General features: G+C 35.2%; 1 protein-coding gene across 4 annotated transcripts in view; it reads left to right on the forward strand.

Moving 5' to 3' along the window:
* Nucleotides 1–13,696, forward strand: part of CYP20A1 (cytochrome P450 family 20 subfamily A member 1) — a 69,625-nt gene extending 55,929 nt beyond the window's left edge. For 3 of the 4 annotated variants that reach the window (XM_065880274.1, XM_065880270.1, XM_065880273.1), the window contains 2 exons: nucleotides 11,359–11,448; nucleotides 11,593–11,743. In XM_065880274.1, the coding sequence (XP_065736346.1) occupies nucleotides 11,359–11,448; nucleotides 11,593–11,743 (241 nt within the window). Of the gene's footprint in view, nucleotides 1–11,358; nucleotides 11,449–11,592 lie in introns of all 4 variants that reach the window. The other variant, XM_065880271.1, reaches the window with a different exon arrangement.
* The last annotated feature ends 1,329 nt before the right edge of the window (nucleotides 13,697–15,025 follow it).

Below are 15,025 nucleotides of genomic sequence, written 5' to 3' on the forward strand. Positions count from 1 at the left end.
TTATAAAAAATTAAAATTTCAAATTTTAAAACCTTAAAAAAATTTCATGTGGAAAAATGCCAAGTTTCTGATAAACTTTAGGTGTAATGTGAAAAGCATAAGAACTTTGCTGGAACTTTTGACACTATTCCTATCCTCAGAGCACTCAGAGAATCTAGATTACAGATTGAAAATACTGAAAGGAATGTATGCTGAAGTGTGGAAATCATTTTTATGAATCAAATGCAGTCAAATTTAAGAAATATTATTAATAGTGTTGTATACCAAGGAAGAGCTTTCTTAGGTTGTGCAGCTCATCACCCATCCCTTGTGAAAAGTCCGTAGATGCATTTGTGTCAGCACCTTGAGAGGATCCTTGAGAGACTAATTCACAGTAGCAAAAATGTTCGTAGAATGAGTTAGACCCTATAGAGGTAATTGATTAATTATAGTTTAAATATGTGTCACACAGAGGAAGATGAAGAGGTTGACTTTTTTCACTATATTTAATGCTCTTGAGGTCAACAGAGGATGTTGCATATCTTTTTATGGCTGAGTAGTATTCTATCTTATGGATGTGCAGGGTTTGTTCAACTTTACCCCACTGAAGGACATTTGGTTTGTTTGCAGTATTTTGCTTTTAGGAATAAAGCTGTTATAAACATCTGTGTACAAGTTTTGTGTGAACATAGGGTTTCATTTTTTAGGATAAATGCCCAAGAGTACGATTGCTGGGTTATGTGGTTAGTGCATATTTAATTTTGCAAGAAACTGCCAGGGTATTTTTCTCAGATTCTTAGCAGCAGTGTTTTGAGAGATTCAGCTTCTCTGGAGCCTCAATAGCATTAACTATTGTCACTATTTTTTATTTTAATTGTTCTAATAGGTATGTGGTGATATTTCATTGTGGTTTTTTTTATAAGTTTTTTTTGAGTAAGTAGCTGACATTACCTTATTCTCCCTATAGAAAAATGTCTAGATATGATTTATTTACAGAAATAAATGCATGGAAATACATTATTATTGTATTGGCAGTATCTCAGAGGAAGAAACCCTGGGTCAAATTCTGTGACTTAAATGGATCATAATGTAAATATTACTCTATACCAAATAATGAAATATTATCAACTTTAAGAAAACAGGCTGAAATAGAATTCTCAACTGAAAATGAAGACATGACTTCCCTGGTGGCACAGTGGTTAAGAATCCGCCTGCTAATGCAGGGGACATGGGTTCAATCCCTGGTCCAGGAAGATCCCACATGCCATGGAGCAACTAAGCCTGTGTGCCACAACTACTGAGCCTGTGCTCTAGAGCCCGCGAGCCACGACTAGTGAAGCCACGTGCTGCAACTACTGAAGCCTGCGTGCCTAGAGCCCATGCTCTGCAACAAGAGAAGCCACTGCAATGAGAAGCCTGCGCACTGCAACGGAGAGTAGCTGCCACTCGCTGCAAGTAGAGAAATCCCGCGTGCAGCAAGGAAGACCCAATGCAGCCAAAAATAAATAAATAAAATTAAAACAAAACAAAAAGAAGAATGAAGACAAATATTCAAAACCTCAGTATGGACTGGGACCAAGATAGTGACATAGCAGGCTTCTGAATTTCCTTCCTCACACAGATGCATTGAATGTACAGCTACACATGGAGCAATTCCCTCTGAGAAAAATCCAGGAGCTAGCTGAGTGACTCCTACACATTGGGCAAATGAGAAAATACCCACATTGAAGCAGGTAGAAAAGAATGAGACACATTCTTGCCATAAACCCCACCCCCAGCCCAGTGCCATACAGTCAGGAGGGAACCCCCAAGTCCCAGCTTCTCCCTGCGGATTGAAGGCTTTGGACCTCATATTTAGTGCCCTGGCTTTAAAGACTCCCACCTGAGGAGTGGGCTCCTAAAACATCTACCTCCGAAAGCCATCTGGGCTTGCATTCATGAGTCCCACAGGACTGTAGCAAACAAAGAAGCAGTTCTTAATGGGAGCATAGCGTGAGCACAAGCATTCATCATGGCTGTCCCCATAGGGTTCAGCATAGAGGGAACAGGAAAAAATGCCTGTCTCCCAGTCTTTCTCTGAAGGAGGTTGACTACATACTTTACAAGCTGCTGCCTGAAGGTCTAGCTTCTAATTGGCATGCGTCTGGGTATACTGGCTGTGATCCTCCCCGGACCCTGGGGGAGTCAGTGGACACACCTCCAACCTTCTCCTTCTGGTTCACTCGAACAATAAAAACAGGTCGCCAGCATCTCCCTTGCACAGACATCTAGTGTCCCAACTTTTATGGCTGCCATGCGAGGGAGGGATGTGCCCTAAATCTCATAGCTCTGATAGCTAGTACATCTTGCATTCATAAGTCCTATGGGACTATAGCAAACAAAGAAGCATATGTTAATGGGCATGGAGGTATTTGTGGTTAGCACCCACCTTTCAGTGCAGAGGGAGCAGGCAAAAATGCCTATCTCCCAGTCTTTCTCTGGAAGGAGTTTGACTACATACCTCACAAGCTGTTGGCTGAGGGTCTGGCTTCTAATTACTACCATCTAGGTGTTGACTCTGATCTTCCGGACCCCAGAAGAGCTGATGGGTACTTTCCTCACCTTCACCCCCAACTTTACTCCAACAATAAATCCAGCTTGCAAATATCTCCCAGGAAGGAGCTTGTCCACACATCTAGCAGTCCAGCTTTTATATCTGCCACCCAAGGGACAGGCCCCCAGTCACCCAGCTGTGATAGCTTATGGGACTTGCATTTACGAGTTCCACAAGATTATAGTAAAGAAACAAACAGTTTTTAAGTGGGTGCAGGAACACCCCCTGTGGCTATACACCCAGGCTCAGCACAGAGGGAGCAGATAAAAATGTAAATCTCCCAGTTTCTCCTTGGAAGCAGTTTGACTGCATACATCCTTACCTGTTGCCTGGCAGTCCATCTTCTTATCATCCTGTGTATAGATGCTGTCTGTGATCCTCTCCTTTTGGACACTGATAGGTCATGACATACCCTCAACTACTGGGAGCAACTGTGAACAAAAACAGCAGGTTGGACAATCACAGATGTTTAAGAGGCAACCAGGATGTCAGGCTAGGCTAATTAATGAGCTTCATCTCCTACACAAGACTGTGACAGCAGTCTATTTTACTAGATAAAATAGTCTGCTATAAAGTGATGACACTGGAGAAAGACTGGAACAGCCATTGCTGGCTTTCCGTGAAAAGCCATATGCCAAGGAATGTGGGCAAACATAGGAAGCTGGAACACACAAGGAAATGATTTCTACTCTAGAACCTCCAGAAAGAAGTGCAGCCCTGCTGACACCTTCATATTAGCCTGAATGAAGAAGGAGCCCCCCCAGGAAGGAATTCTGGAAGATATGCCCTTTGGATCCTGACAGTGAGGCTTATGAAATGCCTTCTGAGGAACGATATCAGGACTACGAATCTTAAGCCTAAGAAAAATCTTTGCTTCCAGTTTCCTGAGATCTGCCGACAGATGTTCCATCCTGTACAAGTGCTCAGTTCCAAGGTGCCTGGTAATGACATTTTCTCAGAGTTTTCACAGTGCATTATAAAGTAGAAGAATGTTTTATCTGATATAAAGAAACCAACACAAAGAGTCATGGAAAATGTAGAAACAGGGGACTATGTTCCAAACAAAAGAGCAAAATAAATTTCCAGAAACTGATCTTAATGAAATGGAGATAAGTGATGTACCTAATAAAAGAATTCAATATAATGGTCATAAAGATTGCTCACGAAGGTCAGGAGAGCAATGCACGAACAAAATGATAATTTCAGTGAAGAGATAGAAAATGTAAAAATGTACCAAACAGAAATCACAGAGCTTAAGGGTATAGTAACTGAATTGAAAAATTCATTACAGGGGTTTAACAGCAGATTAGATGACGCGGAAGACAGGATCAGCAGATTTAAAGGCAGGGCAGTGGAATTTATCAGAGTTGCAAAAAGAAAAATGAAGAGTGAATATAGCTTAAGGGACTTATGGGATATCATCAGGTAGTCCAATATACACATTATAGTTGTCCAAGAAGGAGAAGAGAGAGAGAAAGGGACAAAGAAAGTATATTCAAAGAAATAATGGCTGAAAACTTCCCTATCTGGGAAAAGAAACAGACATCCAGATCCAGGAAGCCTGAAGAGTACCAAAAAAGATGAATCTTAGAGACACACACTGACACACATCATAATTAAATTGTCAGAAGTTAAAGACAAAGAGGGAATTTTAAAAGAAGCAAGAGAAAAGCAATATGTATGTACAAGGGAACCCACATAAGATACTCAGCAGATTTTTCAACAGAAACCTTGCAGGCCAGAAGGGAATGGGCTGATATATTCAGAGTGCTGAAAGAAAAAAATTGCCAATCAAGAATACACTACCTGGCAAAATTGTCCTTCAGAATTGAAGGAGAGGTAAAGAGTCTCCTAGACAAACAAAACCTGAAATGTTAAAGGGAGTTATTCAAGCTCAAATGAAAGGATGCTAATTAGTAACATGAAAACATATAAAAGTATAAAATTCATTGGTAAAGGTAAATATATAGTTAATATGAATACTCAAATATGTAATGGTCATGGGTAAATCACTTATAACTGTAGTATAAAGGTTAAAATACAGAAGTGTTTAAAACTGCAATAATTTATTAATGATACACAGTATAAAAAGATGTAAAATGTGACATTAGAAACATAAAATATTGGGGGAAATGTGAAAATGTAGAGCTTTTCAGTGCATTTGAAATTAAGTTGTTATCAGATTAAAATACAGTTATAACCATAATATATTTTATGTAATCATCCTTGTAACCACAAAGCAAAACCTATAGTAAATATACAGTGTATAAAGAGAAAGGACTCAAAGCATCCCACTGTAGAAAATCATGAAATCACAAAGGAAGAAAGGAACAAAGGAACTACAAAACTGCTGGAAAACAGTTCACCAAATGGCATTAGTACATCCATACCTATTAATAGTTTCTTTAAACATAAATGGACTAAAATTTCCAATCAAAATACATAGAGTGGGCTTCCCTGGTGGCGCAGTGGTTGAGAGTCCGCCTGCCGATGCAGGGGACACAGGTTCGTGCCCCAGGCTGGGAAGATCCCACATGCCGCGGAGCGGCTGGGCCCGTGAGCCATGGCCGCTGAGCCTGCGCGTCCGGAGCCTGTGCTCCGCAACGGGAGAGGCCACAACAGTGAGAGGTCTGCATACCGCAAAAAACAAAACATACAAAATACATAGGGTAACCAAATGGATAAAATAACAAGACGCAACTATATGCTGCCTATAAGAGAGTCTTTTCAGCTATAAAGACACACAGACTGAAAGTGATGGAAAAAGTTATTCTGTGCATATGGAAGCCAAAATAAAGCAGCACTAGCTATACTTAACATCAGACAAAATAGATGTTAAGTCATAAACTGTAACAAGAAACAAAGAAGATCATTATATAATGAAAAAGGGATCAGTTCATCAAGAGGATATAACACTTGTACATATTTATGCACCCAACTTGGAGCACCTAAATAAAGTAAATATTAATAGATCTGAATGGAGAAATAGCAATAAAATAATAGTAAAGGACTTCAATACCCATTTTCAACAGTGGATATATCACCTAGACAGAAAATCAATAAGGAAACCATGGACTTAAACTACATGTAGACCATATGGAACTAACAAACATATTTAGGACATCCTATCCAACAGCAGCAGAATACTCATTCTTCTCATGTGCACATGGAACATTCTACAGGATATATCATATGTTAGGCCACAAAACAAACCTTAATAAATTTAAGAAATTTGAAATCATATCAAAGATCTTTCTGACCACAAAGGGGAAGAAAGCAGTAAGAATCTCACTGAAAAACAGCTGTAAGTATAATGTGTATTTCCATAGAATTGCATTTAACTAATATTTTTATGTAGTTAAATTTGCTTATAGTGGTTTATTACAGTTAAACTGCATACTTACTTGCAAGATACTGTAGCTTATAATGAACTCTTAAATATCTTGTTGATGTCTTCATAGACCTCATTTTCTTAGACAGTGTACAAATAGATAAATTACTAATATTAAGAATGTGTCAAGCTTGTAAACCTAACTTTTAAAATGCCAGATTCTTTTTTGATTAAACGTTTCAAAATCCTGGGTGGGAGTAATTTGTTGGATTAAAAAAAATGGAGATTAAACAGTCTACTGAATATGCTTCTGAATAACCAATGGGTCAAAGAAGAAATAACCAATGGGAATCAAAATATCTTGAGACAAATGAAAAAGCAAACATGGTATAACAAGACTTATGGGATGTAGCAAAAGCAGTTCTAAGAGGGGAGATTATAGCAATAAACACCTACATTAAGAAAAAAGAAAGATATCTAATAAACAGCCTAACTTTACACTTCAAGGAATTAGAGAAAAAACACAACAACAAAGTCCAAAATTAGTAAAAGAAAATAAAGATCAGAGTGGAAACAAATGAAATAGAAACTAGAAAGACAATAGAAAAGATCAGTGAAACTAAGAGCTGTTGTTTGGAAAGGTAAACAAAATTTACAAATATTTAGCTAGACTTAATAAGAAAAAACAAGGGAAGGCTCAAATAAATAAAATTGTAAATGATAGAGGAGACATTACAACTGAGAACATAAATATTAAGGATCGTAAGAAATTACTATGAATAATCATATGCCAACAAATTAGATAACCTAGAAGAAATGGGTATATTCCTAGAAACATAAAACCTACCAAGAAGACTGAATCATGAAAAAGTAGAAAATCTCAACAGACCAGTTATTAGTAAGGAGATTGAGTCAGTAATCAAAAACCTCTCAACAGAGAAAAGTCCAAGACCAGATAGCCTCCTTGGTAAATTCTACCAAACACTTCCAGAAGAATTAATGCCAGTCCTTAAAACTCCTCCCAAAAATAGAAAAGAAGGAAAGATTTCCAAATTCATTTTATGAGGCCAGTATTACCCTTGACGGAAGCCAGAAAAGGACACTACAAGAAACTATGGGCCAATATCCATAATGAACATATATGGAAAAAATCTTAACAAAATATTTGCAAACCAAACTCAGTAGTACATTAAAAGAATTATACACCATGATTAAGTGGGCTTTACTCCTGGGGTAAATCTAGGATAGATGGTTCAACATGTGCAGATCAATCAATGTGATATATGACGTTAACAAAATGAAGGATAAAAACGTATGATCATCTCAGTAGATACAGAAAAAGCTTTTGCCAAAATTAAATATCTTTTCGTGATAAAAACTCAACAAATTAGGTATAGAAGGAATGTGCTTCAACATAATAAAGGCCATATATGACATGCCTATAGCTAACAGCATACTCAAGGGTGAAATGATGAAAGGTCTTCCTCTAAGATCGGGAACAAGACAAGGATACCCACTCTCACCACTTTCATTCAACATGATATTAGAAGTCCTAGCCAGAGCAATTAGGAAAGAAAAGGAAATAAAATCAGAAAGGTAGAAGTAAAATTGCCTTTACTTGGAGATGACATGATATTATACATAGATAACCTTAAAGATTCCACCAAAAACTGTTAGAATTAATAAATGAATTCAGTAAAGTTTCATGATTCAAAACCAATATAAAAAGGTCAGTTGCTTTTCTATACACTGACAACAAATTATCAGAAAGAAAAGTTAAGACAACAATCCCATTTACAATAGCATCAAAAATAGTAAAATACTTAGGATTAAATTCAAATAGATGAAAGTTCTGTACTCTGAAAACTAAAATCTTGACGAAAGTAATAGAAGAAGACCCAAATAAATAGAAAGATAATCTGTGTTCATGGATTGGAAGAATTAATATTGTTAAAATGTCCCTACTAGACAAAGCGATTTACAGATTCAGTACAATCCCTGTCTAAATCCCAATGTCAATTTTTATAGAAATAGAATAAACAATCCTTAAATTCACAGAACCACTAAAGACCCAGAATAGCCAAAGCAATCTTGAGAAAAAAGAACAAAGCTGGAGGCGTCACACTTCCTGATTTCAAGCTATGTTACCAAGCTTTAGTAACCAAAACAACATGGTAGTGCACTTTAAATATATTACAGTTTTGCAGTTATAAATCAATAAAGCTGAAAAACTTTAGATTAAAAAATTCTTCAGCATTTGAGGACAAATTATCTATTTTTCATTTTAATTTTATTTTTAATCCTTAAAATTGTGAGGTATTTCATAAAATAGTTGGACGTCTGTATGTCTTCTTTGGAGAAATGTCTATTTAAATCTTCTGCCCATTTTTTGATTGGGTTGTTTCTCTTTTTGATATTGAGCTGCATGAGCTGTTTGTATATTTTGGAGGTTAATCCCTTGTTGGTCACATCATTTGAAATATTTTCTTCCATTCTGTGGGTTGTCTTTTCGTTTTGTTTATGGTTTCCTTTTTTCTGCAAAAGCTTTTAAGTTTAATTAAGTCCCATTTGTTAGTTTTTGTTTTTATTTTCATTACTCTAGGAGGTGGAGCCAAAAAGATATTGCTATGATTTATGTCAAGGAGTGTTCTGCCTATGTTTTCCTCTAAGAGTTTTATGGTATCTGGTCTTACATTTAGGTCTGTAATCCATTTTGAATTTATTTTTGTGTATGGTGGTAGAGAAGGTTTTAATTTCATTCTTTTAAATGTAGCTGTCCAGTTTTCCCAGCACCACTTGTTGAAGAGACTGTCTCTTCTCCATTGTATACTCTTGCCTCCTTTGTCATAGATTAATTGACCGTAGGTGCTCAGGTTTATTTCTGGGCTTTCTATCCTGTCCCATTGCTCTCCAGGTCTGTCTTTGTGCCAGTACCATACTGTTTTGCTTACTGTAGCTTTATAGTTGGAGGTCAGGGAACCTGATTCCTCCAGCTCCATTTTTCTTTCTCAAGATCGCTTTGGCTATTTGGGGTCTTTTGTGTTTCCATACAAGTTAAAATTTTTTTTGTTCTGTATCTGCAAAAAATGCCATTGGTAATTTGATAGGGATTGCATTGAATCTGTAGATTACCTTGTGTAGTATAATCATTTTGACAATATTGATTCTTTCAATCCAAGAATGTGATATATTCATCTGTTTGTGTCATCTTCAATTTCTTTCATCAGCATCTTATAGTCTTTGGAGTACAGGTCTTTTGCCTCCTTAGATAGGTTTATTCCAAGGTATTTTATTCTTTTTGATGCAATGGTAAATGGAATTGTTTACTTAATTTCTCTTTCTGATGTTTCGTTGTTAGTGAAGATAACTAAAAAGCACTTGAAAATATGCTCAACATAGCTAATTATTAGAGAAATGCAAATCAAAACTACAATGAGGTATTACCTCACACCGGTCAGAATGGCCATCATCAAAAAGTCTCCAAACAATAAATGCTGGAGAAGGTGTGGAGAGAAAGGAACCCTCCCACACTGTTGATGGGAATGTAAATTAGTACAGCCACTATGAAGAACGGTATGGGGATTCCTTAAAACCTAAAAATAGGGTTGCCATATGATCCAGCAATCCCACTCCTGGGCATATATCCAGAGAAAACCATAATTCGAAAAGATACATACACCCCAGTGTTCGTTGTAGCACTGTTTACAATAGCCAAGACATGGAAGCAGGGTAAGTATCCCTCGACAGAGGAGTGGATAAAGAAGATGTGGTACATATATACAATGGAATATTACTCAGCCATAAAAAAGTCTGAAATAATGCCATTTGCAGCAACATGAAAGGACCTAGAGATTATCATACTAAATAAAGTAAGTCAGACAGAGAAAGATAAATATCATATGATATCACTTATATGTGGAATCTAAAAGAGTGATACAAATGAACTTTTTTACAACACAGAAGCAGACTCACAGACTTAGAAAACAAACTTAGGGTTACTAAAGGGGAAAGGTGCGGGGCGGAGGGATAAACTAGCAGGTTGGGATTAACATATACAGACTACTATATGTAAAATAGATAATTAACAAGAACTTACTGTATAGCACAGGAAACTCTAATCAATATTCTGTAATAAGCTATATGGGAAAGGATTCTAAAAAAATAGATATATGTGTATGTATAACTGAATCACTTTGCTGTACACTTGAATTGAACACAGCATTGTAAATCAACTGTACTCCAATATAAAATAAAGATTAAAAAAAGTAGTTGGAAAAATCAAGTTTGATTCCCTTTTAATCTGGAAACATAGGTATCTTGAAGTAAACATTTAGGGTCTCAATTTTCAAGATAGTTTACAAAAGGAAAGGCTGATTAAATTTGATACAGTTTTTTATATGGACTGTAATATAAATATAGTATATTCCAAAAGTGAAAGGTAACTTACACTTTTTAAAAAGGACAATGAAAGCAGGATTCTTTTTCTTTTTCTCAGAGTTTAGATCTTTTTATTAAAAACACTTGTTTTTGAGGGGAATTTTTATGCTCCTTGGTGGGTGGGTTGTTTTCGTTTAATATAGCCATTTCCTCATTGACTTTTTTTTTTAAACATCTTTATTAGAGTGTAATTGTAATTGTTAGAGTGTAACTTCTGTACTATAAAAGATCCTTCTTAGCCTCTTCATTTCCCTCACTTATTAATAAGTCTGGGTCTCATTTAATTGATTAATAGAAATTTTAGTCTGGTGTCTCCAGACTAAATTTATTTATCCTTAAATTTATCCTTAACTTATCCTTAAATTATTTATCCTTAAATCTCATAAATTTATCCTTAAATCTCATAAATGATGTAGTTGCATGTTACAGTTTCATTCCTCCATGATTCTGGAGAAATGTATTTTGCATCTATTCTTTAGAAGTAGGGGCTTCCCTGGTGGTGCAGTGGTTAAGAATCTGCCTGCCAATGCAGGGGACACGGGTTCGATCCCTGGTCCTGAAGATCCCACATGCTGCAGAGCAACTAAGCCTGTGCACAACTACTGAGCCTGCACTCTGGAGCCCGCGAGCCACAACTACTGAGCCTGCGTGCTGCCACTACCGAAGCCCGTGCGCCTCGAGCCCGTGCTTCGCAACAAGAGAAGCCACCTCAATGAGAAGCTTCCGCACCACAGTGAAGAGTAGCCCTCGCTCGCTGCAACTAGAGAAGGCCTGCTCACAGCAACGAAGACCCAGTGTAGCCAAAAAATAAATAAATAAATAAAATAGAATAAGCAAAAAAAGATGTAATATATGTTCAATAGTTTGGGAACATAAAAGGTCAAATTTAAATATAATGTGAGAGCAGTTTCTATCTTCAGTAGTTTTAAAACTTTATTACATACCCGTGTTCTTATAGTGTAAATATGTACTATGCCAGTGGAACTCTGTTGTGATCAGGCCCAAATCTTCTTTTTAGGTTTGATCCAGAGCGGTTTGATGATGAATCGGTAATGAAGACTTTCTCCTTGCTTGGATTCTCAGGCACACAGGAATGCCCAGAGCTGAGGTGAGATGATAGAGAAACGAAAAGGAAAGGAAAGATGCTAGACTTTGTACCTATAATTTTGTTTATCACTGTTGATGAGAATGAACAATCTATATAGTTATCGTTGTTAATCTTTAGTAACCAGTTAACTTTCTTCCTGACTAGGTTTGCATATATGGTAACCACAGTACTTTTGAGTGTACTGGTGAGGAGACTGCACCTACTTTCTGTGGAGGGACAAGTTATTGAAACTAAGTATGAACTGGTAACATCATCCAAGGAGGAAGCTTGGATCACTGTTTCGAAGAGATATTAAAATTGTATACACTTAACTTTGTTGAGGGAAATGACCATTTAGAAAATATGTATTGAATCCTTTTATAAGCCAAGCATCATTGTATAATATAAACACCTATTAGTACTTCATCATGTAGATTTGAATTTTTGTATATAAGAGTTTCTTAATGCATTATATACTTTTATACTTATTGCATTAATATAGTGATAATTTTAATCGGAGGACTTCTACTTTTAACTTTTGTTTTTTCAGTTTCTGTGTCATTGTTTTCATATTCTTAGCCTTAGTTTGATCTCTAAAATTAATATTCTTGAAGAGAAATTATTTTTCACAGTAATGTTTTTTAAATATTCATAAAAGAGAAAAATAACTCATTTTCACACTTTCAGTAAATCCTCTTAAAGGGGACTTTACATAAAAAGGAAAAGAAAAAAAGGACTTTATATAATTTTATTTATTGGATTAATATTTTTATTTTCTGAGTATAAATTAGTTTGTATTTAATCATTGTTATTAGGTTTGAGTAATTCAGTGAATAACATACCTTGTATTTGCTTGTATGCCTTCCCAGACAACAGTGTTTATTTCATGACTTATACATTGCTCATCATTTTGAACAGTTCTGAATCATTTGGAAAATAATACAGTTAGTTCTGAATGTGTTTTGAAGTGGTGTCCTTCCTAAGTAGCAAACTAAGAGTGAGACTTGTCTGTCCTCTTTTTGCTGGAAATTGTAGTAGCACTATTACTCCACTAATCATCATTTGTGTAAAAAAAAATTCCTGAATTTATTTATTATTATGTCATATCCTAACCATAAGAAATGAGAGAGCATTAACTAAAAACTGAAACCAAATTTAAAAGAAAGAAAACAAAGATGGGTCGAAAATATTTGCAAAATATATGACAGAAAGGGATAATATCCATATTACATATAAAGAGGTCATACAAATTGTTAAGAAAACATAGAGTAAATAGACAAAACAGCTTTTATAAGGGGAAACAGCTAATATACTTTTAGGAAAATGGTCAGTCTAACTAGTAAGCAAAGAAATATTGGGGCTTTTTCAAAAATAAGTATCTTTCAAATTTACATTTTAGTACTGGTAACTTTTATATTTAATGCTTTTTTATTGACAGCATTGTATTTTAGTTTGCTTTCTTTGGTTACACTGTTCTTGAAGAACTCTTTTTTTAAAATATGTTTTTTTAAAGATAAAAGGAGATATGAAGGAAGTATGCCAAGTGCTGATAGAGAGGAAAGGAACAATAGTGATAAATGTTTGCAGATGGGCTTGTTTTTGACACTGCTGAATTTCTCTTGTAATTTTAGTTTCAAGAATGTACGCTAGTTATTAATTGAGTTATTTTATGTTGTGTTTATGGTTATATAGCTAACATTTTAGACCTAGTAATAAGTAGTTAAACATAGAAACGAAGTAACTAGATGCAGCCTTTATTTCTGACAAAAGCATTTAATTTATGGAATAATTTAAATTCTGAAACTTTAAGTGAAATGTATTCTTAGTTCCTAGCATCATGTTTCTACAAAGGCATGTTGTTACATTTATTCCCTGTCGCCTATCATATTCTATGGTTTTGCGTATAAAGAGCATCTTCCTTTGTTATCCAAGTACCTTAATTGGTTTGGAAACTGGCACTGGAAGGTTAGAGTAGCCAGTTGATATGTAAACCAAGTGTCAGTAAAATCAGGTGAGATCAGTGGAATTTTAAAGCAAGTGCAACCTGATTAGCCGTGATCAAGGCAAAAACGGGGTAACTGAACCAGAGTCAGGGTGTTGGCATGTTGCCAGTAAGTGAGACAATGTATAATAATGATGGAATCGAGGAAAACAGAGCATAGAAGAATCAGGTAAATAAGCATATTTTATCCAGAGTTACATAAATAACTTGAAACATTAAAAATAAGTCATTTTTCTAGAGGATTTTTAAAAAATAAAAATTACTGTTAATTATATGTAAAATAAGTTATCCATTCACTGTTGTTCTTACGTGGCCCTTTGTATTTGTCAAATGACCTAAATTTTAGTAGCTTCAGTGTTACTGATGGCTCGTAGCATGGCTCTAGCAGGACTCTTAAGTTTTATAGCTTTCTGGCTTTTTAAAAACGATTTCTTCACTGATTTTGATCTACATTCTTTTTGATAGTTCAGAAGTTTATTGTTAAAAACATCAACACAACACATTTTTTATGGAATGAAAGGGCTCTTCCACACTTTGTGCTAATAAAATTCAAAACAATTAATTCTGTGCATATGTTTGGGAAAAATGAAAAACTCACATGCTGTTTGGCCCACAAATGTGCAGTTTCATTTTTTTATATAAATAGATTCTATCTTATTTATAGACTATCAAAATTTATTCGTTTTCTTTATATTAAAATAGTTTGTATTTTAAAGACAAAATGCTCTATTTTTTATTAGAAAATTATATGGGTTTATTGTAGAAAAATCTAGGAAACATAGAAGCACAAAAATAGGAAGCTCCATCACCACTATTTGAACTTAACCAGTGTTAAGCTTCTGAGGTGGATCCTTCTACATTTTAATCCACATGTAATTTTTACAGACATATTATATACAATGTTCTCTTCATTTAATATGTTATGAACCAGTAGTGTTTTCCACAGCTGGAACATTACTATTCTTCTCACTCAGAATGTAAGCACAGACTTGTCAGTCTTTTTCTCTGCCTCTTTCCCTTCTCAAATATTGTTATTCTTTTCAACTTTAAAAATGGCCTTACTTCTCCATCTATTCTATCAAAACAGTTATATATTAGTAGAACCAAGTTGCTAAAGTCATAGCATAATCTAGGTGTTACAATGAGCATTTAAGAAATGAAATTACTCCATTATCCTAAGAAAAATCTTCAGTATAATTAAGGGATAATTGGGATAGCATAATATATAATTATAATATATAATTGGGATAGCATTTCATCTTTTAAGAGGACATTTTAAGAATCTTTGTTGTTGTTTTTGGTCTCTGGGGGAAACAGATTAAAATTCTTCCCTGAAGACATGTTTATTTTTTTCTCCAGACCCATAAAAAGTACTGTTAACCTTTATAAAATGTACCTTTTTTTCACATGCGGTTATGTTGACACATTGAAAATTGCTTAAAAAAACATAATTCTACTGAGTGTGTAAAAGTGAAGACATGGCCGGTAGAATCAAGGAGTCATTTAGTAGCTGTGAGAAGATAGCTGCGAGAGAAATGGACACTATTTTCAAGGGTGGGTTTTTATATTGTCAACAAGTTGATGCTAACGACCTTA

The sequence above is a fragment of the Phocoena phocoena genome, chromosome 7 (genome assembly GCF_963924675.1).
Source record: "Phocoena phocoena chromosome 7, mPhoPho1.1, whole genome shotgun sequence".
NCBI classification, from domain to species: domain Eukaryota; kingdom Metazoa; phylum Chordata; class Mammalia; order Artiodactyla; family Phocoenidae; genus Phocoena; species Phocoena phocoena.